This window comes from Tachyglossus aculeatus, chromosome 4 (assembly GCF_015852505.1).
Source record: "Tachyglossus aculeatus isolate mTacAcu1 chromosome 4, mTacAcu1.pri, whole genome shotgun sequence".
In the NCBI taxonomy this organism is placed as follows: domain Eukaryota; kingdom Metazoa; phylum Chordata; class Mammalia; order Monotremata; family Tachyglossidae; genus Tachyglossus; species Tachyglossus aculeatus.
In genome coordinates, this window is record NC_052069.1 from 124,716,847 (window position 1) to 124,741,646 (window position 24,800).

The 24,800-nt window shown below is 50.4% G+C and overlaps 1 protein-coding gene across 1 annotated transcript; it reads left to right on the forward strand.

The window, feature by feature from the left end:
- The first annotated feature begins 44 nt into the window (after positions 1-44).
- Positions 45-23,668, forward strand: BSPRY (B-box and SPRY domain containing). The gene is made up of 7 exons (XM_038745689.1): positions 45-131; positions 4,624-5,013; positions 8,667-8,765; positions 10,359-10,589; positions 14,958-14,983; positions 17,405-17,529; positions 21,802-23,668. Exons 1-7 carry the CDS (start codon positions 45-47, stop codon positions 22,326-22,328), a joined length of 1,485 nt encoding a protein of 494 aa, XP_038601617.1. The 3' UTR covers positions 22,329-23,668.
- Positions 23,669-24,800: the final 1,132 nt, after the last annotated feature.

A 24,800-nucleotide genomic window follows, 5' to 3' on the forward strand; every position in this document is an offset into this window, starting at 1 on the left:
ATGGGCTCGGGCCTCCCGCCCCTAGCAACGCGCCTCCCGTTGCCATGGCGACGGTATCACCGCCAAAGGTCTCCGGGCGCCGGGGCGGGGAAGCAAACACGTTCCGCCGAAATCAGCGGCCCCCCGTTTCGGTGCCCCCTGGCCCTTAGCATCAGCCCTGGACCTGGCGTCGTTATGTACTCACTGGACGAGGCGAATCCGATCCTTCAATCGATGGCTTTAAGTGGAAGGAGTCCGAGGTTGTGGGTTCGAATCCTCACTCCGTCCCACAGCACCTGTGTATCATAATAATGGCATGTATTAAGCGCTTACTATGTGCAAAGCACTGCTCTAAGCGCTTGGGGAGGTTACAAGGTGATCAGGTTGTCCCACGGGGGGCTCACAATCTTAATCCCCATTTTACAGATGAGGTAACAGGCCCAGAGAATAATAATAATAATAATAATGATGGCATTTATTAAGCGCTTACTACGTGCAAAGCACTGCTCTAAGCGCTTGGGGAGGTTACAAGGTGATCAGGTTGTCCCACGGGGCGCTCACAATCTTAATCCCCATTTTACAGATGAGGTAACAGGCCCAGAGAATAATAATAATAATAATAATGATGGCATTTATTAGGCGCTTACTACGTGCAAAGCACTGTTCTAAGCGCTGGGGAGGTTACAGGGTGATCAGGTTGTCCCACGGGGGGCTCACAGTCTTCATCCCCATTTTCCAGATGAGGGAACTGAGGCCCAGAGAAGTGAAGTGACTTGCCCAAAGTCATACAGCTGACAAGTGGCGGAGCCGGGATTTGAACCCATGACCTCTGACTCCAGAGCCCGTACTCTTTCCACTGAGCCACGCTGCCTCTCAGAGAAGTTACGTGACTTGCCCAAAGTCACACAGCTGACAATTGACGGAGCCGGGATTTGAACCCATGACCTCTGAATCCAAAGCCCGGGCTCTTTTTCACTGAGCCACGCTGCTTATGTATATATATTTGTACATATTTATTACTCTATTTATTTATTTATTTATTTATTTTAATTGTACATCTCTATTCTATTTATTTTATTTTGTTAGCATGTTTGGTTTTGTTCCCTGTCTTCCCCCTTTTAGACTGTGAGCCCACTGTTGGGTAGGGACTGTCTCTATATGTTGCCAACTTGGACTTCCCAAGCGCTTAGTACAGTGCTCTGCACACAGTAAGCACTCAATAAATACGATTGATTGATTGATTAGCCGTGTGACCTTGGGCGAGTCACTTCACTTCCCTGGGCCTTCTCTGCCTTATCTGGAAAATGGGGATTAAGACAGTGAGCCCCACGTGGGACAACCTGATTACCTTGTATCTACCCCAGGGTTTAGAGCAGTGCTTGGCACACGGTAGACTGTGAGCCCGCTGTTTGGTAGGGACCGTCTCTATATGTTACCAACTTGTACTTAGTACAGTGCTCTGCACACAGTAAGTGCTCAATAAATACGATTGAATGAATGAACATAGCGCCTAACAAAAACCATCATCATTGATTGTATGTATTGAGCACGCATTGGAGCACTGTACTAATGTTTTGTGTGTGTGTGTGAAACGACAATAAAATTAGTAGCCCCACCCTCAAAAGCCAGATATTAAGTTCCAGATAGAAGAAAGGAATAGAGTACAAAAATATGTGTGAGGACCCAAGAGGGTAGGTGACATGGTAGTGATTTAACAGAGGTTGTGAGTTCTAATTCCGACTCTGCCACTTGTCAGCTGTGTGACTTTTGGTAAGTCACAACTTCTCTATGCCTCGGTTACCTCATCTGTAAAAAGGGGATGAAGACTGTGAGCCCCACAGGGAACAACCCGATTACCTTGTATCCCCCCCAGCGCTTAGAACAGTGCTTGGCACGTAGTAAGCGCTTAACAAATACCATTATTATTATTATTAGTATTATTACTACCTTGTATCCCCCCAGCGCTTAGAACAGTGCTTGGCACAAAGCGCTTAATACCGTTATTATTATTACCTTGTATCCCCCCAGTGCTTAGAACAGTGCTTGGCACTTAGTAAGTGCTTAACAAATACTATTATTATTATTATTATTACCTTGTATTTACCCCAGTGCTTAAAACAGTGTTTGGCACATAATAAGCGTTTAACAAATACCACCATCATTATTATTATTATTACCTTGCATTTACCCCAGCGCTTAGAACAGTGCTTGACACATAGTAATTGCTTAACAAATACCATTCTTCTTCTGATTATTACCTTGTATTTACCCCAGTGCTCAGAACGGTGCTTGGCACATAGTAAGCGTTTAACAAATACCACCATCCTTATTATTATTATTACCTTGCATTTACCCCAGCGCTTAGAACAGTGCTTGGCACATAGTAAGCGCTTAACAGAAACCATTATCATTATTATTATTGTTACCTTGTATTTATCCCAGCGCTTAGAACACTGTTCGGCACATAATAAGCATTTAACAAATACCACCATCATTATTATTATTATTACCTTGGGCTTCTTCCCTCCACGAGACTTGAAAGAACCCGGGATTTGGAGTCAGAGGTCATGGGTTCAAATCCCGCGTCCTCCAGTTGTCAGCTGTGTGACCTTGGGCAAGTCACTTCACTTCTCTGGGCTCAGGTACTTCATCTGAAAATGGGGATTAAGACTGTGAGCCGCCGTGGGACAACCTGATCACCTTGTAACCTTCCCAGCGCTTAGAACAGTGCTTTGCACATAGTAAGCGCTTAATAAATGCCATTATTATGATTACTATTATTATTATTATTTACCCCAGCGCTTAGAACAGTGCTCGGCACATAGTAAGCGCTTAACAAATACCATCATCATTATTATTATTGTTACCTTGTATTTACCCCAGCGCTTTGAACAGTGCTCGGCACATAGTAAGCGCTTAACAAATACCATCATCATTATTATTATTACCTTGTATTTACCCCAGCGCTTAGAACGCTGTTCGGCACATAATAAGCGTTTAACAAACACCACCATCCTTATTATTATCATTACCTTGCATTTACCCCAGCGCTTAGAACGGTGCTCGGCACACAGTAAGCTCTTAACAAATACCATCATCACTATTATTATTACCTTGTATTTACCCCAGCGCTTAGAACACTGTTGGCACATAATAAGCGTTTAACAAATACCACCATCCTTATTATTACTTTGCATTTACCCCAGCGCTTAAAACGTTGCTTGGCACATAGCAAGCGCTTAACAGATAACCATCATCATTATTATTATTACCTTGTATCTACCCCAGCGCTTAAAACGGTGCTTGGCACATAGTAAGCGCTTAACAAATACCACCATCCTTATTATTATTATTACCTTGCATTTACCCCAGCGCTTAAAACGGTCCTCGGCACACAGTAAGCGCTTAACAAATACCATCATCATTATCATTATTACCTTGTATTTACCCCAGCGCTTAGAACACTGTTGGCACATAATAAGCGTTGAACACCACCATCCTTATTATTATTATCACCTTGCATTTACCCCAGCGCTTAAAACGGTGCTTGGCACATAGTAAGCGCTTAACAAATACCACCATCATTATTATTATTATCACCTTGCATTTACCCCAGCGCTTAAAACAGTGCTCGGCACACAGTAAGTGCTTAACAAATACCATCATCATTATTATTATTACCTTGTATTTACCCCAGCGCTTAGAACACTGTTGGCACATAATAAGCGTTGAACACCACCATCCTTATTATTATTATTATCACCTTGCATTTACCCCAGCGCTTAAAACGGTGCTTGGCACATAGTAAGCGCTTAACAAATACCACCATCCTTATTATTATTATTACCTTGCATTTACCCCAGCGCTTAAAACAGTGCTTGGCACATAGTAAGCGCTTAACATGCCATCATCATTATTATTATTACCTTGTATTTACCCCAGCGCTTAGAACGCTGTTCGGCACCTAATAAGCGTTTAACAAACACCACCATCCTTATTATTATTATCACCTTGCATTTACCCCAGCGCTTAAAACGGTGCTCGGCACATAGTAAGCGCTTAACAGATACCACCATCCTTATTATTATTATTACCTTGCATTTACCCCAGCGCTTAAAACGGTGCTTGGCACATAGTAAGCGCTTAACAGATACCACCATCCTTATTATTATTGTTACCTTGCATTTACCCCAGCGCTTAGAACGGTGCTTGGCACATAGTAAGCGCTTAACAACTACCACTATATTATTATTATTATCTCCATCCCCCCGTCTTACCTCCTTCCCTTCCCCACAGCACCTGTATATATGTATATATGGTTGTACATATTTATTACTCTATTTATTTATTTATTTATTTATTTATTTTACTTGTACATTTCTATCCTACTTATTTTATTTTGTTGGTATGTTTGGTTCTGTTCTCTGTCTCCCCCGTTTAGACTGTGAGCCCACTGTTGGGTAGGGACTGTCTCTATGTGATGCCAATTTGTACTTCCCAAGCGCTTAGTACAGTGCTCTGCACATAGTAAGCGCTCAATAAATACGATTGATTGATTGATTGATTGATTGATTATTATTATTATTATTATTGAAGCGTCAGGAGGCAGAGGGGTCCGGGGCCGGGGGCGCCCCCTGGCGGCAGCGAGGGTCCCTGCGGGAAGGCCCGGGCCCCGCCCGCCCCGCCCCGCCCCCGGCCCACCTGCGACAGGTGGGAGCGCCGAGCGGCCGGGAACCGGGAGCCGGGAACCGGGAGCCGGGAACCGGGAGCCGGGAGCCGGGAACCGGGAGCCGGGAACCGGGAACCGGGAGCCGGGAACCGGGAACCGGAGCCATGTCCGCGCCCGCGCCCCCGGAAGGGCCGGCGGGCCCGGGGAGCCGGAGCGCGGAGCCCCGGTGCCCGGAGCACGGCCTGGAGCTCCGCTGGTTCTGCGGCACGGAGCGCCGGCTCGCCTGCTCCGGCTGCACCGGGCCCGGCGGCCGCTGCCGGGGACACCGAGGCCGGCCGGCGCGGGAGCGGGCGGACCAGCTAAGGGTGAGCCAGGCACACAGAAAAAAACCGGCGGGAGGCACCAACCGCACCAACCGGGGCCGTAGCCTTCCTGCCGGAGAGCAAACCCAGACACCTACACCCCCCCCCCCCCCCCCCCCGATCCCACCACCGCCGCCTGCTTCCTCCCCAGCCTCTTTTCACCCCCCTATTCCCCCTCTCCTAGCCCCTTTTCACACCCCCATTCCCCTCTGCCCCAGCCCCTTTTCACACACACCCCCCGCCCCCTCTCCCCCAGCCCCTTTTCACCCTCCAGGCCCCTTTTCACACCCCCATTCCCTTCTTTCCCCAGCCCCTTTTCACACACCCCCGTCCCCTCTCCCCCAGCCCCCTTTCACCCTCCAGGCCCCTTTTCACACCCCCATTCCCCTCTCCCCCAGCCCCTTTTCACACACACACCCGTCCCCTCTCCCCCAGCCCCTTTTCACCCTCCAGGCCCCTTTTCACACCCCCATTCCCCTCTCCCCCAGCCCCTTTTCACACACCCCCATTCCCCTCTCCCCCAGCCCCTTTTCACACCCCCATTCCCCTCTCCCCCAGCCCCTTTCCACACCCCCATTCCCCTCTCCCCCAGCCCCTTTCCACACCCCCATTCCCCTCTCCCCCAGCCCCTTTCCACACCCCCATTCCCCTCTCCCCCTGCTCCTTTTCACACCCCCATTCCCCTCTTCCCCAGCCCCTTTTCACACCCCCATTCCCCTCTTTCCCCAGCCCCTTTTCACACACCCCCGTCTCCTCTCCCCCAGCCCCTTTTCACCCTCCAGGTCCCTTTTCACACCCCCATTCCCCTCTTTCCCCAGCCCCTTTTCACACACCCCCGTCTCCTCTCCCCCAGCCCCTTTTCACCCTCCAGGTCCCTTTTCACACCCCCATTCCCCTCTTTCCCCAGCCCCTTTTCACACACCCCCGTCTCCTCTCCCCCAGCCCCTTTTCACCCTCCAGGTCCCTTTTCACACCCCCATTCCCCTCTCCCCCAGCTCCTTTTCACACCCTCTTCTGCTCAGTTTTCTTTTTACACCCCATTATTCTTTCACACACCCCTTTCTCCTCTCCCAGACCTTCTTTACCCCCTTCCTCCCGACCCTTTTTCACACCCCCATTCTCCTCCCCTCATCCCTCTAGACTGCGAGCCCGTTGTTGGGCAGGGACCGTCTCTATATGTCGTCAACTTGTACTTCCCAAGCGCTTAGTACAGTGCTCTGCACACAGTAAGCGCTCAATAAATACGATTGAATGAATGAATGAATGAATGAATGAATGAATGAATGACCCGGGGCAGCCTCCCGGGGACCGGGGGCTCGGCGGGAGTGGCTCTATGTGTGTCTGTTTCTGGGGGGCAGGAGGGTGAAGTTCAGCGGCTGGAGGAAGGGCCCTGGGGCGTGCTTGGGTGGGATCGGGCTGGGGAACCGGGCGCCGAATGCCGGTTGGGCGGGTCATTCACTCATTCAGTCCTATTTACCGAGCGTTTACCGCGTGCAGAGCACCGTACTGAACTCTTGGCCAGTACAGTTCAGCAGCAGAGACAATCCCCGCCCACAACGGGCGTACGGTCTAGAGTGGGAGACAGACATCAAAACTGGTAAACAGGCATCCATATAAATAAATAGGATTATCGATATATACCTGCATACATAGGTGTCGTGGGGCGGGGAAGAGAAATGGAAGCGAATCAAAGTGACGTGGAAGGGAGGGGGAGCTGAGGAAAAGGGGGGCTTAGTCTGGGAAGGCCTCTTGGAGGAGGTGAGCCTTCAATAGGGCCTTGAAGGAGGGAAGAGTGATTGGTGGATTTGAGGAAGGAGGGCATTCCAGGCCAGAGGTGGGAGGTAGGGTTAGTGCCCCGGCGGCCCGGGCTGGTCATTCAGTCGTATTTATTGAGCGCTCGCCGTATGCGGAGCAGTGTACTAAGCACTTGGAAAGTACAATTCAGCAATAAAGAGAGATAGTCCCTGCCCACACTGGGCTTACAGTCTAGAAGAAGAAGAATTATGGTATTCATCAAGCCCTTACTATTTGCCAGACACTGTTCTAAGCTCTGAGGTAGGTACGAGATAACTGGGTTGGGCACAATCCCTGACCTACATAGGGTTCACAGTCGTAATCCCCATTTTACAGATGAGGGAACCGAGGCCCAGAGACGTGAAATGACTTACACAGGGTTACACGGCAGTCACGTGGCAGAGTCGGGATTAGAACCCAATACTCCCAGGCCCAAGCTCTATCCACTAGGCCATGCCGCTACACACGGCCTGGGCGGACAGAGGGAGTGCTGTGCGGGGGCGCTGGGGAAGTGGGAGCTATGGGGATACTAACCACAGCTTCTGGGGAAGAGATGAGCATTTCCTCTTCTTCTCCCTTTCCCCTTCCTTCGACCACAGTCACCCAGGGCAGCGGCAGAACCGGGAGTTCCTGGCCGATAGGGCTCCCCTGGCCTCAGAGCAGCTGGTATTTGGAGGATGTGGGCTGCAGGAGGATTTGGCAACCCTCGCTGCCTTCCAAAACTGTGATCAGCTCCCGGAACGTGTGGATGGGTTAGGTCTTGGCCTCTGCAGTGAGCTTTCTTTCCTATCCAGGGCCCAGTGCGGGCCCCAGGGCCAGTGGCACTCAATTAAGTGACCTGTAGCCCACCTTGCTCCCCCAGACTGTGGATTCAGCTTCCATCTGGGACCCCAGGAGCTGCTTCTGGGACTTGGCTAAATAAACCTGCTCGCTAACAACTCTGGGTGCCTATGACTGCCCCATTTGCTCAAGTGGATGGTCAGTAAATAGCAAACAATTCCCTGCCCAATAAAAGAGTGTGAGACTGGGGGGGAAGTGCTACCATACCCAATCGATTTTTCACATCTGGCCCAGGCTCACTCCCCCTCCTGCCGTGGGTGCTACCTGTGTAATGATGGACTTTCTGTTCCAGAGAGAGGCATTAGAGAGATAAGCAGCGTGGCCTAGAGGGTAGAGCATGGGCCTTGGAGTCGGAAGACTTGTGTTTTAATCCCAGCTGTACCGCTTGTCTGTGTGGCAGGACCTGAGTTCTAATTCCATTCTACCACTTGTCTGTGTGACCTTGGGCAAGTCACTTAAAGCTTGTTGTAGGCTATGAATGTGTCTGTTATATTGTTGTACTCTCCCAAGCACTTAGTGCAGTGCTCTTCACACAATACGCAATCGTTAAATATGAATGATCGACTTAACTTCTCGGGGCCTCATCTGTAAACTGGAGATTTAGACTGTGAGCTCTATGAGGATCAGGGACTGTGTCCAACCTGATTATCTTGACTCTACCCCAGTGTTTAGAACACTGCCTGGTGCAGAGTGCTTAGTAAATACCATTTATATATTAGACACCTGTGTCCCTCTACTCCTCTCCCTCCCTACCTTACAGCAACCGCCTTTGGCCCACTAGTGGAGTTGGAGATAATGGGGCTGTGCCCTTGAGGTTGTTTCAGCCGTGACATTTTGCTACTTGTTCCCCACCCTCAGCAAGGACCCCGTCACCAGTCCTGCATCAGTGAGGTCTGAAGAAGGTTACCTTTTCACTTTGTTCTTGGTGCCAGGAGGTGTGGGAGCAGGTGACAAGGAAGGGCCTCACTGAGAACGGCCCTTCCTAACCCTCCCCAGTGCATGTGTTGTTGTTTCTGTTGCAGAACAAGATCGTGGATCAGTGTGAGAAACTGCAGCTGCAGAGTGCGAGCATCACCAAGTACATGGCCGACGTCCTGCCGGGGAAGAAGCAGAGTGCAGCGGTGATTGTCCCTCCCTTCAGGAGGGTGGCCTGGCTCCGGGGACTCACTCTAGCGTAGGGAGTTAGAACTCCTGGGTTCTGGAGTTCTAAAGGGAAACCTTCTTAACGATGTTTTGGGGTACTTTCAGAATACCAGCAGTAGTCAGGAAAGGAATGGTAGGGCTTGTGAAAACTGAAAAGGGGCCAGAATGGAGATTTCCTTGGAACCTAGTGACCAGGAGGATGTCACGCTTTCCCATGCCTTCGGCCTCTCTTCCCTCTTGTAGTCAGTGGAACTTCTGTGGGAGAGAGAAGGAATCGGTGTGTCCAGAAGGTGAGTGGGGGTTTTCCCCCCCTGCTCTCTTCCTCATTTCCACAGAGAAAAATCTCTCCTGGTACACTAGTAGTGAAGGATTGCCAAAGGGACGAATACCGGCAGGGAATGAACACAAGTACCATTCTTTTTCTTTTTTTTATGTATTTACTAAGCACTTACTATGTCAATCACTATGCCAAGCACCGGGATTGATACAAGTTAATCAGGTCAGACACGGTATCAAAGTCGGAGGGAGAACAAGTATTTAATCCCAATTTTGCAATTGAGGAAACTGAGGCCCAGAGAGGTTAAGTAACTCGCCTAAGGTCATGTAGTAAGCAATTGGCAGGGTCAGAATTAGAACCCAGGTCCTCTGACTCCTCTATGCCCTTTCCACCAGGCTACGTACCATTAGTTGGAAAGTTCTACCACAACTCGGTGTATGGAGATGTCCTAGAGGAAAGTGACTTCTAATGGAAATCTTAAAGGATGAATTATAGGGCTAGTGTGAAAACAGCTTCCAAAGGTGCTGGCCTGGACTTGATTAAGAGTGCTGGAGGCCTGGGTTAGGGCCCCTCGTAACTGAAAAGCCCCAGGTAGGGACTTGAGAGTACAGTGGAGAAGAAGTGCCCAGGGAGGAATGAGAGAAGTCCTTTCTCTTCCATCACAATTTCTACCTGGCTCGAGGTCAAGGCCTTTCTCTCCCACCTGACCCTAAAAGGCCCCTAGACCCAGAGCCAATCCCACAGCCCAGCGGAAGTAAAGGACTTCCAGGAGCTGCTCGGCTCACCATGGCTGACTCCAGGGCCCTAGGGATCGGGACCGGAGCTACTGGTCTGCTTCCCAGGGTTAATCTGGCCCCACGCTGGCTTTCGTAGGAAGAGGAGATCTGCCTTTCACAGGTTGGCTATTGGTGGAACCAGCTAGTTAGTGGTGTCCCATTAAGGTGTTTGCCTGTAGGACTTGGAGCACCCTAAGGTTCATAGGAAAGTTCTTTGCCCCGGGGTGCCCTGGGATTAGTAATTCCGGCTTGGGATCACAGGGTAACTCACCGATCTAATGGGTTAACTCAGCCGGCCAAGTCCCTCTTTGGGTTTGAGTCCCACTGGGGTTCCAGCCCAACTCCTGGGGTTTCACTCGGGCCTGTCCCAGTCCAGGACCTCTGGGAGGGAAGCAAACCAGCCCTGAGGGACCCGAGGCTCATCCAGTCCTGACACGAGCTCAAACAAAACCTATGTTTGGGAGCGGGGGACGCTGGGCATGCCCTCCACCCCTGATTCCCCCTGCCCCCACCAACAGAGCTCAGCCAGCGGGGCCCGGGAGGTGGTGATCCAGCGGCTGACCCTGCTGCGCAGCGTGTGCGAGAGCGAGGAGCAGAGGTTGCTGGAGCAGGTGCATGTCGAGGAGGAGCGAGCCCATCAGAGCATCCTGACGCAGCGGGCCCACTGGAGCGAGGCCTTGAAGAAACTGGAGGCCCTGCGGACCAGCCTGGTGGGGCTACTCACCCACCTGGATGACCTCAGCCTTGTCGTAAGTCGGCCCGTGGCAGGGGGTGGGGGACACTCCCTTTTGATGTCTGGCGGGACTCCTGGGGGGAGCTGGGATGACGCTTCCTCTCCAGCTCGGAGTTGCTGAGGATGGTGCAAGCTGCTGTTTGTGGATGACAGTTAGACTTCCTTATTGCTGCTGTTGCATTGGCAGCCCTGGCATATATAATGGAGCGTAGCAGGCAAACCCTTCCCCACTGCCCCTGGTCCTTCCTGGGCTGGCAATCCTTCTGTGGAGTTTTGTGCAGCTGGGCTGACTCCCCTGTTCCTCTCATCTTACAGCTGTGCCTCCCTTTTCAGGGTGGGAACTGGGGTTGTAGCTTAGGGCAGGGTGCAGAACTTGGAAATGGTGGCCTGAATCTGGGCGTGGAGCTGGACTATGACCAGGGCCCCTTCCAGGACCTTGTCTTGTGGGTCTCACCTCTCCTCTAGCTCTCTGTCAGTCACCCCGGCAGATCGGCTCCGGTTCCAGGAGAATGTCGTGGCCGGGGGTGTAGGTGAAGATGAGTGGTTGGGGGAACTGCAGTCTCATTCCTGCACAGATAGCCCAAGTGTCCTCAGTGAATGGGCTGCACGTGGGTGTGTGGGTGGGGGAAGAAGGTTCCTGACCCCATTTCTAGCCCTGGAAGTGGCAGGAAATCCTCCAGCCCCAGTGGAGTATGAGGGGTCAGAGGGTTGAGAGTCCCCACCCTGGGCAGCGAGCCCAAGCCTCTTCTGGTCAGGGCAATGTGGCCAGCAGACATTACAGTTCTCTTAGGTGGTGAGTTAGATCTGCAGAGATCAAAAAAGGTCACAGTGTAGACAGATTTTTCATCGATTTGTCTCTGCTGATTCCTGCTCAGGGGTATGCTTTTTGACTGTCTCCGAGACTACTCCTGGATCCAGGAGCAAGAGTTCTTCTCTTAGGGAAGGGGAGTGGAGTGTGAAGGAGAGAGAATTCTGAGAGATGCCAGGTGGCTGGCGTTGGATTGACGTGGGTACTTAATTTGTAGCTGTGCAGAGTGATCCCTGAAGGAGACTGGGGTGTTTGCGCTGGGAAGCAGCATGGCCTAGTGGAAAGATCTCAGGTCTGGGATTCGGGAGACCTGGGTTCTAATCCCAGCTCTGCCACTTGCCTGATGTGTGAACTTCTCTATGCCTCAGTTTCCTCAACTGTAAAATGGGGATTCAGTACCTGCTTTTCCCTTCCCTACATAGATGTAAGCCCCCGTGGGACAAAGGACTGTGTCCAACCTGATTAATTTGTATCTACTTTTTAGAACAGTGCTTGGCACATACTAAGTGCTTAGCAAATAACATTATTATTAGCCCAGAGGCCTCAGGGAAACTGGACTTTGCCTTTTTTCAGGGAGGCAAGGAACAGTCCCCAAACTCGCCATGAGTGGGACCATCCAAAACAATACCAATCTCCAGCAGGCTCAACCCTAGGCTTTAGCATCCCGGTAAATGAACTAGAGCTTGGCAAAATGTGACTGCCACAAGGCCCTATGGGTGTATGAGGAGGCTCTTGGGGGCCCTGCCCTGGGCTCCAGGGCTAGAGGTCAGCAATGGGAGGGACCTGGCTAAATGAAGTTTGATTGGGTCTGAACTTGAGGTGGAAAGTCAAAGAATGGATTATAGCCCCATGGTTAGGGAGGCAAGGTGATTCCAGGAATGATGGCCCAGCAGCCAATCGTTTCTAACCTTGCCAACCGTGAAATCCCACTCTCTGACAACGACCTTCTAAACTGCCTTCTCACCCACAAAACTGTTTTCCCCACAAAATTTTTCTCCCCCACAAAGGCCTTGGAGCTCTAGAACCCTTCCATTTTCCCCCAGGCCATCATGCCCCTCGTGGATCTTCTTAACCAACATCCTGCATCTGAATGCACAAATCCATGCCCTCAACACCACCTTCTCTGCATAACTCAACTCCCTCCCACTTCTACCCAGCCGTTGATCCTGCATCACCAACCCTCAGCCCTGGATCGCCTCCACGTTATACTTTCTGAGCTGGGACTGCAAAGCGCTGTTAGGTGAAAATCCAGGCATTGGGCTGACTCGGGACACTTCCCATTCCTCCTTGCTTACTCCACCTCTGCCCTCTTTATCATTCAGCAACATAATTTCTTCCTCATCAACTCCCAAGCCCATTGCCCCCACCAATTCTTGTAGACCTTTAACTCCTCCTGAAACCATCCTTCTTTCTCACCTCTGATAACTTAGCCAGCTACTTTGTTGGGAAAATCAGTACCATCAGATATGAACTCCCTAAAGTCTTCCCTCCCCTCCTCATCTTTTTTTTTTTAATGGCATTTGTTAAACCCTGACTATGTGCCTGGCACTGTACTAATGTACTAATGTACTAATACATGCTAATTAGGTAGATAAAAGTTAATCAGGTTGGACACAGTCCCTGTCTCGCCTAGGACTCACAGTCTTAATCCCCATTTTCAGATGAGATAATTGAGGCAGAGAGAAGTTAAGTGACTTGCCCAAGATCACACGGCAGATAAGTGGCGGAGCCAGGATTAAAACCCAGGTCCTTCTAATTTAAAATTATCAAGCACTGTTTAAGCGCAGGGGTAGATACAAGTTAATTGGCTTGGATAGAGCTCCATCCCACAGGGGCCTCACAGTCTAAGGAAAGACAGGTATTAAATCCACATTCTACAGTTGAGGAAACTGAGGCACAGAGAAGGCAAGCAACCTTCTCAAGGTTACACAGCAGGCAAGTGGCAGATTTGGGATTAATAATAATACTACTAATAATAGCTATTGTTAGTAGTGTTATCATTATGCTACTTGTTAAGCGCTTACTTATGTGCCAAGCACTGTTTTAAACACTGGGGTAGATACAAATTAATCAGGTTGGACATGGTCCCTGTCCCACATTGGGCTTACACTCTTAATCCCCATTTTACAGATGAGGGAACTGAAGCCCAGATAAGTGATTTGCCCAAGGTCACACAGCAGACAATTAGAACTCAAGTCCTCTGATTCCCAGGCCCGTGCTCTTTCCACTAGGCCATCTTGCTCCTCTAAGAGTAGGACATGTCTTTGGTGATGTCTCAACTGTCACCTCAAGCATAATATGTCCCAAACTGACCTCAACTTCTCTCCTAAATCCTCTTCTCCACCTAACTTTCCCAGCACAGTTGACAACACCACCATCCTCGCACTCTCTCAAGCCTTCCACCTTGGCATTTTCCTTGACTCCTCCCTCTCTTTGAAACTCCACATTCAGTTTATCACCAAATCTGGTTGATTTTTCCACCATAATATTTCCAGGATTGGCTCCTTCCTCTCCATTCAAAGGACCACCAGACTGGTCCAGGCACTAGTATCCTGGCTTGACTACTGCATCAGTCACCTTGCTGGTCTCCCTGCCTCCAGTCTCTCCCCTTTCCGGTTCATAATTTACTCTGTTGCCTGAATCATTTTTGTAAAAACGTGCTGTGCATATTTCCTTGTTCCTCCTAATCCTTCAGCAGTTGGCCATTCCTTGCCCCATCAACCAGAAAGTTGATTATTGACTTTAAGGTGTTCAATTAGCTCTTCCTTCCTTCTTATCCACTCTCTTCTCACTTATTACCCACTACATCTCAGCTTGCATTATTCTTCACCCTCAAGTTGAGAAGCAGTGTGGTCTAGTGAATAGAGACCTGGGAGTCGGAAGGACCGGGGTTCTAATCCCTGCTCTGCCACTTGTCTGCTGTGTGACCTTGGGCAAGTCACTTCACTTCTCTGGGCCTCAGTTGCCTCATCTGCAAAATGGGGATTGACTGCAAGCTGTGTCCAACCTGATTATCTTGTGTCTACTCCAGCGCAATGCCTGGCACATAGGGCGTGCTTAATAATAATAATAATAATGATGGCATTTATTAAGCGCTTACTATGTGCAACGCACTGTTCTAAGCGCTGGGGAGGTTACAAGGTGATCAGGTTGCCCCATGTGGGGCTCACAGTCCTCATCCCCATTTTACAGATGAGGTAACTGAGGCACAGAGAAGTTAAGTGACTTGCCCAAAGTCACACAGCAGACAAGTGGCAGAGTCAGGATTTGAATCCATGACCTCTGACTCCAAAGTCCATGCTCTTTCCACTGAGCCATGCTGCTTCTCATAAAAAAATTAAAAAAAAACATGGTGGTTAAGTGGGGATATTAAGAGGAGAGACTAGGAATTAATCAGGAAAGGTTTCCTGGAGCTGTGATTTCAGAAGAGGTTTGAAAATGAGGAGAGCTGAGGTCAGTGGCTCCTTCCCACTCAGCCAGTAGGCTGTATCAAATTCCCCCCACCCCGCCGCCCTTCACCCTGCAGAACTCTGAGAAAGTGAAAGGGGCCTAATGCTGGTTTGTTTCTTTTGACAGCAGGCCGAGCAGGAGATTTTTGAGAGGTGAGTCTTGGCAGCTACCCCTTGCTTTGACCTGGGTTGTCTTCACAGGGAGGTCAGGGCAGCCCTTGGAAGGCAGAACTCCCATGGGTGAGATATTTAATGGTCAGCCTGATGATTTTGGGGTGTCTGGCAAGAGGCCATTCTCTCCCACTGTTCCATATGGTGGGGCTGGTGGCAAGGGGTCCTTAGGCTCCCAGGGGGGCACCAACTTGGGAACTTCAGGACACTATTCCCCCTCCTGGATCCCAGGGCCCCAGGCCTGACCCTCTGCTGTGGTCAGCTGAAACAGGTCTGTCCCTGGGCGGTCTGAGGGGTATGGTCCTGGGGCAGAGAGGCGAGAGTTGGCAGTCTCGGGCAGTGAGGACTCATGTGGGTGACAGAACAGGCTTCGGGGAAATGCACTGGCCAATTAGGTGACGTCTCTGGAGAAACAGGAAGAAGCTGTTCCAGTGACCAGTCAGTTTCCTAGCTGCTGTTACCTGAACGGGTGACACAGCCAACTGGTCTAACTGGTTTTCTGGTTCCATACATCTCTGCCCCAACCCGGTGATGGGGGGAGGGGTCCAACCCCCATTTCTCACCATTTGACTGGAAGAACTGCCCCGCCTCTCCTCTGGCCGAGTGCTTCAAAGCGAGCCCCACGTGGGGCAGGGACAGAGATTGATCGGTTACTCTATATCCACTCGAGTGCTTAGCACATCACTATTACCAGGAGACCCATCCCAAGCCCAGCTAATCGGAGTCCCAGCAGAACCCAGTGTCCTGGACTCCTCGGTGCGATTCAAGGATGGGGAGAGCTGCTGACATGTGGAGAACAAGGCAGCTTTGTTTCCTAGAAACTGAGCAGGAAAATCCACTGTGCACTCATCTCAGACTCATTGTTCGGTGGCTGTAACCCTGTGCCTGGGGTTGATTTCCCCCATCGGACACATTGGTGGCCAGGCACTGTGGGCACTGCAAGCCCTGTCACCGGGATTTCTGTGTCCCCGGCCCCGACATTCCCCTGGGTAGGGGCCAGCAAGCCCAGAAGTCCCACTCTCGGTTGTGGGTGGGAGAATGGCTGAAGTACCAGCAAGAAGGTCAGTGTGTCAGCCCCTGCGGGAGAGATGGGCAGTTTGTTCCTCCCCTTACACTGCCTTCCCCCATGCCCAAGGCAGCCCTGCTCCTGCCCCTGGGTGCATGTTATCTCAAGGTTTCTGATACGGGATTGCTGTGGGTCCGACAGTGAGTGGCAGATGGGGAGGTGGTTGTTGAGGAAGGGGCTGGAAACAAGGCTTCTGGCAAGCAGAGGGGCTGTCTGCTTGCCTCTGTGTTCGCCCCTCCGCTTGCTGACTGCCACCCCTAGGGCTCTCGGGAGGGAAACTGCCCAGGATTGGGAGAGAATGTGGGAATGTGCCCAGGCCCTGTCTAAGTCTATGCCTGATGGGCTCCCTTTACTATCTTTTCTTCTCCCAAATCTTTGACCATTGCTACCCCTCTCATTCCCCAGCCACACCTATCTGTCCCAGTTAGAGCTCCAGGAAAATGCTGTCCCTTTTTCCTGGATGCGGGGGCAGAATATCATTTCTTAATCCAAGAGATTTTTTTAAATATATTTGTTAAGCACTGTACTAAGACCTGGGGTAGATAAAAAAAATCATCAGGTTATACGCAGTCCATTTCCCACATGGGGCTCACGATCTTAATCCCCATTTTACAGATGAGGTAACTGAGGCACAGAGAAGTGAAGTGACTTGCCCAAGGTAGACAGGTGGCAGAGCCAGGATTAGAACACAGGTCCTTCGGATTCCCAGGCCTGTGTTTCACCCGCCAGGCAATGCTGCTCTTCAGAATAATAAGGGATGGGGATCCTGACCCACCTCCCCTGATTCTCAATGGATCTTGGGGGGCATCCACTCCCTTTGCCCTAAATCATAGGCAGTGGGTGAAAGTCTGGCTCTGCCCCCACCCTGTGGGATAGCTCCACATGCATGGGTCATCTGGTGAGGGTGGGATTTGGGGTACACCAGTGCAGCCTCAGGATGGACCCCTGCAGCTCTGGTTTACTGGCTGTGAGGTGGGGCGGGATTCCCTGGGCTTCCTGGACACTTAGAGGGAGACTGCCTCTCCTCCAGAACTGAGGGATTTCTGCTCTGGTCCTCAGTGGCAGGGTGACCTCTTGGCTCAGGCCGGTGTCCCCCAAATTGGTTGCCACCTGTCTGTGACTGACAATCCTGCCACTTTGGAACCTTGAATCAACCATATTTACTGAGCGCCTACTGTGTGCAGAGCACTGTATTAAGCACTTGGGAGAGTACAATATAACACATTCCCTGATCACAACGAGTTTACACTCTAGAGGAATCCCAGCAGCCAAACCTTCCCACTGACATGCCGCCTGAGCTGAAAACTTGTCACTGACCTTCTGTTTTCCCTTGCTAGGTCAGAGGAAGCAGAGGGAATCTTGGTCCCACAGGAGTCTGAGAAGTTAAATTTTAATCAGAAATGTGTTCACAGCCCAGTACTCAGCCAGCTATGGGCATCCGCTGTCCTCTTCTGCCTGCCAGGTGAGTGATCCTCGGAGCTCCGGGTATTCAGTATCGCCGAGGAGAAAATCAATCTGCCCATTTTGTGGTTCTGGCATCAAGCAGATTTGATGGCAAACTTCTGGGAAGCTTTGATTCCCAGATTTGTAGGTGAAGGTGCTGGGGGATGGCCTGACCACTGATTGATCTGGCCAGAAAATCCATTAACCTGCCAGAGGGAAGGGGGGCATCCAGGGGCATTGAGCTCCAAAGGGGGCTCCCAGGAGTCAGCGCTGGTTCTGTGAGTTCAAGCCCGCAGCTGGATTTTCTTTCAGAGAATCTGGGGCGTTTGACAGACACCAAGGTCAAGACAACTTAAGTCAAATCTCCCCAAACTGAACTCCATGAAAACTCTAGCCCTTGACATCAGCCTGACACAAAGCCAGGTGTTGTCAAAGCCTCGATTGGCATTGCCAGATGTGGAGCCCTTCTCCCGCAGTCCCTCCACCCCCGACAACCTCTGCAACGAGCAAGGCTAGGGTGGGCTCTTGGAAGTTCCTCTAACTCCCCTGCACTGCTCTGACTGGCTCCGAGCCAGCCAAAAGAGCAACGCAGTGGAAGTGAAAAAACTCTCACTCCTCAAACCCTCACCTCCCACCCCTCTCCCAAATCTGTTCCCAGAACTTCCGGTTTGGCTGGGGGCCCTCTTAGATTCCTCTTCTGGGCAGCTGGCCCCCTAAATCCAGTTTTGGCATGAAGTCTTGTTTTGGGCCTTTTTAGATTAGCAGTTGATTATCGTCATCATTACCATCAATGATATTTATTGCATGGCTCAGTGGAAAGAGCACGGGCTTTGGAGTCAGAGGTCACGGGTTTGAATCCCGCTCCGCCAGTTGTCATTCATTCATTCATTCAATTGTATTTATTGAGTGCTTACTGTGTGCAGAGCACTGTACTAAGCACTTGGGAAGTTCAAGTTGGCAACATATAGAGACGATCCCTACCCAACAACGGGTTCACAGTCTAGAAGGGGGAGACAGACAACAAAACAAAACATGTGGACAGGTGTCAAGTCGTCAGAATAAATAGAAGGAAAGCTAGATGCACATCATTAACAAAATAAATAGAATAGTAAATATGTACAAGTAAAATAAATAGAGTAATAAATCTTTACAAACATATATACAGGTGCTGTGGGGAGGGGAAGGAGGTAGGGCAATGGGGAGGGGGAGAGGAAGGAGGGGGCTCAGTCTGGGAAGGCCTCCTGGGGGAGGTGAGCTCTCAGTAGGGCTTTGAAGGGAGGAAGAGAGCTAGCTTGGCGGATGTGCGGAGGGAGGGCATTCCAGGCCAGGGGGAGGATGTGGGCCGGGGGGCGACGGCGGGACAGGCGAGAACGAGGCACAGTGAAGAGGTTAGTGGCAGAAGAGCGGGGGATGCGGGCTGGACTGTAGAAGGAAAGAAGGGAGGAGAGGTAGGAGCGGGCGAGGTGACGGAGACTTGAAGCCAAGAGTGAGGAGTTTTTGCCTGTTGCGTAGGTTGACTGGTAGCCACTGGAGATTTTTGAGGAGGGGAGTGACATGCCCAGAGCGTTTCTGCACATAGATGATCCGGGCAGCAGCGTGAAGTATAGACTGAAGTGGGGAGAGACAGGAGGATGGGAGATCAGAGAGGAGGCTGATGCAGTAATCCAGTCGGGATAGGATGAGAGTTTGAATCAGCAGGGTAGCAGTTTGGATGGAGAGGAAAGGGCGGATCTTGGCGATGTTGCAAAGGTGAGACCGGCAGGTTTTGGTGACGGATTGGATGTGAGGGGTGAACAAGAGAGCAGAGTCGAGGATGACACCAAGGTTACAGGCTTGTGAGACGGGAAGGAAGTGCCGTTGTCAGCTGTGTGACATTGGGCAAGTCACTTAACTTCTCTGTGCCTCAGTTCCGTCATCTGTAAAACGGTGATTAAGACTGTGAGCCCCCCATGGGACAACCTTGATCACCCTGTAACCTCCCCAGCGCTTAGAACAGTGAGCTTAATAAATGCCATCATCATTATTATTATTATTTACCATATTCAGAGCACTGTTCTAAGCACTTGTGAAAGTACAATACAATCAATCAATCAATCGTATTTATTGAGCGCTTACTGTGTGCAGAGCACTGTACTAAGCGCTTGGGAAGTACAAGTTGGCAACATATAGAGACAGTCCCTACCCAACAGTGGGCTCACAGTCTAAAAGGGGGAGACAGAGAACAAAACCAAACATACTAACAAAATAAAATAAATAGAATAGAGTTGATAGACACATTCCCAGCCCATAGTGAGTTTACAGTCTAGAGAATTAGACAGTTGCTTTAATCTAGGTGATTTTTTTCAGGGAAACTGAGGCTTCTGGTCCAAATTGGCTTGTGAATGGGAAGTGGGAATCCCTACTGAGGGGAGGAGCCTAAATGCTTGGGTCCCTGGAGGGTGTCTGCTTGAAGGTTTCAAACTGTGGTGTGTGCCAAGCTCTGTATTTTTCACTCCGTGCCATTCCACCCAGAAATCAACACTGGCCCAATTTGTTCATCCTTGGATACTGTGGCTGCCAAGGGAAGGCATGGATGCCAAACCCAAGATCAATAGTCCAAGCAAGAGAGAAGACTAATGACAGGCCCATCTAAGGGACAGTGAAATACTTTCATATCTCCATATCCTTGTCCTTATTCCTACTACAAGTAAATCATTTTAGTACCTGTCTGCCTCGTTAGATTGTAAATTACTTGAGGACAGGTTACCTTACTAGACAGTGCTCTGCGCAGAATAGGTGCTCAATAATACTAGTGATGATGATGATGATGACGATGTTGATGAATGAAAAAGCAAGACACCTGAAGAAGGGAGAAGAAACACCTTAAAGGGTGGAAGAAAGGAATGAGTTAGTGTCAGGAAAAGAAAGAATGAAAGTTTAGCACAAAGGCTCATGAATCTTTATTTGTCTTTATTGAAGATATGAAGATTCACATATCCAAATTAGTTTTCATAGCTGATCACTCAGAAGGCTTGAATCGAATTTCCGTAAACCACATAGGATGTTTTAGACCAAATTTATAAGCTGATGATGGAGCCTCCTGTCAGGACTAACAGATGAGCTCTGGTCTGAGACTTCAGGACTGAGAACCTGCATAGAGGAATTGATTCTAGCGCCATTCATACTTTCTCATCCCTGCCACTCATGTTCCCCTGGGTTACTGTATGAAATGAGTGAATCGGTGGGCAGGGGTGAATTGCAAAGTGCATGTTCTGGTCCATGCCCACCTTAGCCAGTCCTGTCAGAACTGGGACTAGAACCCAGGTCTCTTGGTTGTCAGAGCAGTATTCTTCCGCCCCCACCCCCCACCCCCCTTCTCTCCCCCAGTGGGCCAACAGCAAAGCTAATCTGATAAACTAGATGTAAACAAATCACTTAAATGACATTCATGTAGGAATTCTATCTGAACTCAGAGGGGAAGCTGTGGAACACCATACATGAATGCACAACCCCTTATTGCAAAGAAGGAGTGCCTAGCGTATGTGGAATACTGTAAGTAGCATGTGGGAGGATGCAGTAAAAATTGAAGACCCAGTTCCTACTTTAAAGAAGCTTATAATCTACTGGAGGAGCTCACAGTCCATTTGTAAGAAAGGTCAAAGAGGTAACCCTGGGAATTTTAGACTGGCATATTTCACTTCTCTACCTAGAAAATTGGTAGACTCTAATTCAGTTTAAAAATTACAACCTGTTAGGAGAAAAAAATGGTTTCTGGAGACACCCTTATTGCTTGCTGTGCCCAGGTTTTTTAATTATTAATTATCACTATTATTACTGCCCTTTAAAAAGGATGTGGAAATATGGGAGGGTTCAGAGGAGATCACCACAGGTAATAAAAGGGATGAAAATGCCGTCCTAGGGGAAAGGTTGCAGGACTTTTATCCTGTGGGGGTCTCTCTGAGCGGGCTGCCCAGCTGTTCTTCATGCCCACAGAGGACCCAAAATTGGGAAGTGGATTTAAATTGCAGCATGGGGGAGTTGAGTTGGATACAAGGCAAAACTGTGCTGTAATACTAGGACAGGCTCTCAAGGAAGGTTTTAGTGTCCTCATTTCTGGAGATCTTTTGAAAAATATAGAAGAATCTGGGAGATGTATTGATTGACTTAGCAAAGGACGGGGGTTGGAGCCAATGACCAATAGAGAACCCTTCCAGCGGCAGGAATCTGGTTTGATCACTCCTTTAATAGGGGCTAGGGGGAAGGGGCCCAGGAAGCAGAGTGGACTCTCACTGAACAGCTGGCTTCTCAACAGGCACCGAGGATGTCCGTGTGGATGAGAAGACTATCAGCCCCTTCCTGACCCTGTCAGAGGACAGGAGGACCCTGACTTTTAACCCCAAGAAGACGAAGGTCTACCCAGACGGGCCGGAGCGGTTTGACCACTGGCCCAATGCCCTGGCCTCCAGCTCCTACCAAGGTGGGCTCCACGCCTGGCTGGTGAGTGTGGGGCAGAGCTGTGCCTACAAGGTGGGTGTGTCCTCGGGCCTCCTGCCCCGCAAGGGCTCTGGCAACGACACCCGTCTGGGCCACAATGCCTTCTCCTGGGTCTTCTCCCGCTATGACAAGGAGTTCCGCTTCTCGCACGACGGCCAGCACAAGCCCCTGGAGCTGCTCCACTGCCCAGCTCAGGTTGGGGTGCTGCTGGACCTGGCAGCAGGTGAGCTGCTGTTCTATGAGCCTGGCTCTTGTGCCATCCTCCACTCCCACCGAGTCCCCTTGGCTGGACCCCTCTTCCCTGTCTTCGCCGTGGCTGACCAGAGCATCTCAATAGTCCACTGAATGGGCAGCTGCAACTGTTCTACTGAATGTTTCCCCTTTCTCTCTCTCTCTCTCTCTCTTTCTCTTTCTCTGTCTCCCTCCCTCCAGACCCCAGTGCCTGACTGGTCTGATGCTGCCTAGCCCTCTCCCACCCTGGGTTTTCCACGGAAATTTGGCCTATGAGATCCAACCACAGGTTGGTTACTACTAGGCTGGCTAGGGCTGGAAGGTGAGGGTCACGGAGCAGATGCCAAAGTTGCCATCTCAGCTCCACCTCTACACTGTTGAGTGGCCGAGGGGAGGTTGCTGCTCCCTTCTGGGCTTCAAATTTCACCCGCATAAAATGGAGAGAAGGCATGGTTCTTGCTGTTTTGAGGAGTGAAGGAAGGTCTCTCCAAGGTCCTAACCTCCCCAGAATGGTGCAGTAACCTTGAGGCTTGCTCCATAAATAGTGAGTCCCAGACCTCCCTGTTTGCTCTTGCTATTGAGTGGGCCTCCCTGCGGCCAGGTCCTCCCCTTCCTGACGATGGACTTCCAGGTGACAAGCTGCCAGGTGGTGCCCCCTTCTAACCGGTGTCCCTTTCGCTTCCGGAGCCAGAATTAACCTCGATAGACTCCTGCCCAGCACCAGGCTTTCGGTGACTGTTGGTCGTACCCTCAGCTGCAGTTAGGGGCTGGCGTTGGGCCTGCCTGCTTGAGCCACTTAGTCCTGGATCCCCTGGGCACCCCGATCCCTCTTCTTTGCCAATGCCACGGACTTCCTGAAGGTCCCGCAGCTGAATGGAGGGGCTGCTGTAGTGCACTCTCTCTCTCTGTCTCTCCCTCTCTCTTTCTTTTTCTTTCCCTGGCCACACTACACTCCTTTCATAGTGCATTCATCTCTCCACTTTCAACTCTGCTTCCTGCCCAAATCAACCGGCCAACCACATCCGGCTTCTGGGGCTTGTCAGGGCCAATGTGAAGGACCGCTCTTGAGAACGGGATGTGGAGAGCAGAAAAGAAACACAACCACTGTGGTGGCTGCTTGCCTCACTTCTCCCCAGACCCTGCTCTGAGCTCAACCTCTACTTCAAGGCCCCCCGTCCCCCACCCCCACCTATCCACATCTGCACCCCAGCTTCTTGCAACTGTTGCTGTGGGGGTGCCCGTTGCTTCTACCTTGTTTGCTCTATGAATAGCTCTTCTGATCTCCCGGTGAGTTGCTGTGAACATGGCTTTCCAGGCACAGCCAGGAAGGAGAGCAGGGGGCCTTGGAAGGGAAGGTGGCTGGGGCTGGTTGTACTGGAGAGAGGACAGTTGGGTGGTTCCTATGGAAAGTGGCTGTAGAGAGTTGCTAAATTATTAAATATTTGGAAAGAGAATTTGAGTTTTATCTTTCCTTCTTTAAATGGTAAAGGGATCTTGCATCCTTTTCTTTCACCCAGGCCAAGGGGGAGGGGAGTCTGCACCTCTGAGATCTTCCCCAGAAGTCAGCCACATTGGTTAAACACTGAAATAAGAAAGGGCCGGGAAGCCTGGATAAGAGAGTTGTTGAATACAGATCTCTGCACGGAGTAGGTGCTCAACAAATACCATTGATTGAGATGAATGACTGGGGCAAGCTCCAACCACTGCTTCTGACAGCAGTTGTGTGTACAGGGAGGGTGACCTTGTTTCCGCTCAGTGGAATCTGCTGAGACCTACTAAATCCTGTACTAATTAGAGAAGCAGCATGGCCAAGTGGATAGGGCATGGGCCTGAGAGAAGGTGAGTTCTAATCCCACATCTGTCACGTTTCTGCTGTGACCTTGGGCAATTCACTTAACTTCTCTGGGCCTCAGTTACTTCATCTGAAAAATGGGGATTAAGAGTGAGAGCCCCATGTTGGAGAGACTGTGTCCAACCTGATAACTTGTATCTACTCCAGCACTTGGAACAGTGCTTGGCACATAGTAAGCACTCAACAAGTGCTTACTATCATTATCATTTTTATTATCCATAATCATTTTTATTAACAACTGCTTGGGAGAGTACAATAGGAGCAAATGACAAATTCCTCGCCCTCAAGGAGCTTACAACTGAATGAGAAAGTCAGTTAAAAATGATTTATGAATGGTGGTAGTAGAAGGAAGAACAAGGATGTGGCTGTAACCCCACCAGGAGGTGCTTGACTGGGGTGTAGCTCAGTCGGTCTGAGTGACGGCAGCCTCTTGTACACACATCGGGGTTGTCAGCTCTGTAACCAGGAAGCTCAGGGGCCTGGTGTTTCCCTAGCCGAGGGTGCTACGGAGAGTACTGGAGCGTTGTGGAGTCCAGGGACAACTTCAGTTCTGGGAGTCAAATCCCAGTTGGGCCACTGACTCAGTGTGATTGAGAGCTCATCACATAACCTGTCTGTCTCAATTCCTCCTATTCAGTAAGGTAGTGGTCGAGCAATGGTATTAATTAATTGAGTGCCCACTGAGGGCAAAGCACTGGGATAAGAATTTGGGAAAGAAAAAGAGAAGAACAAAT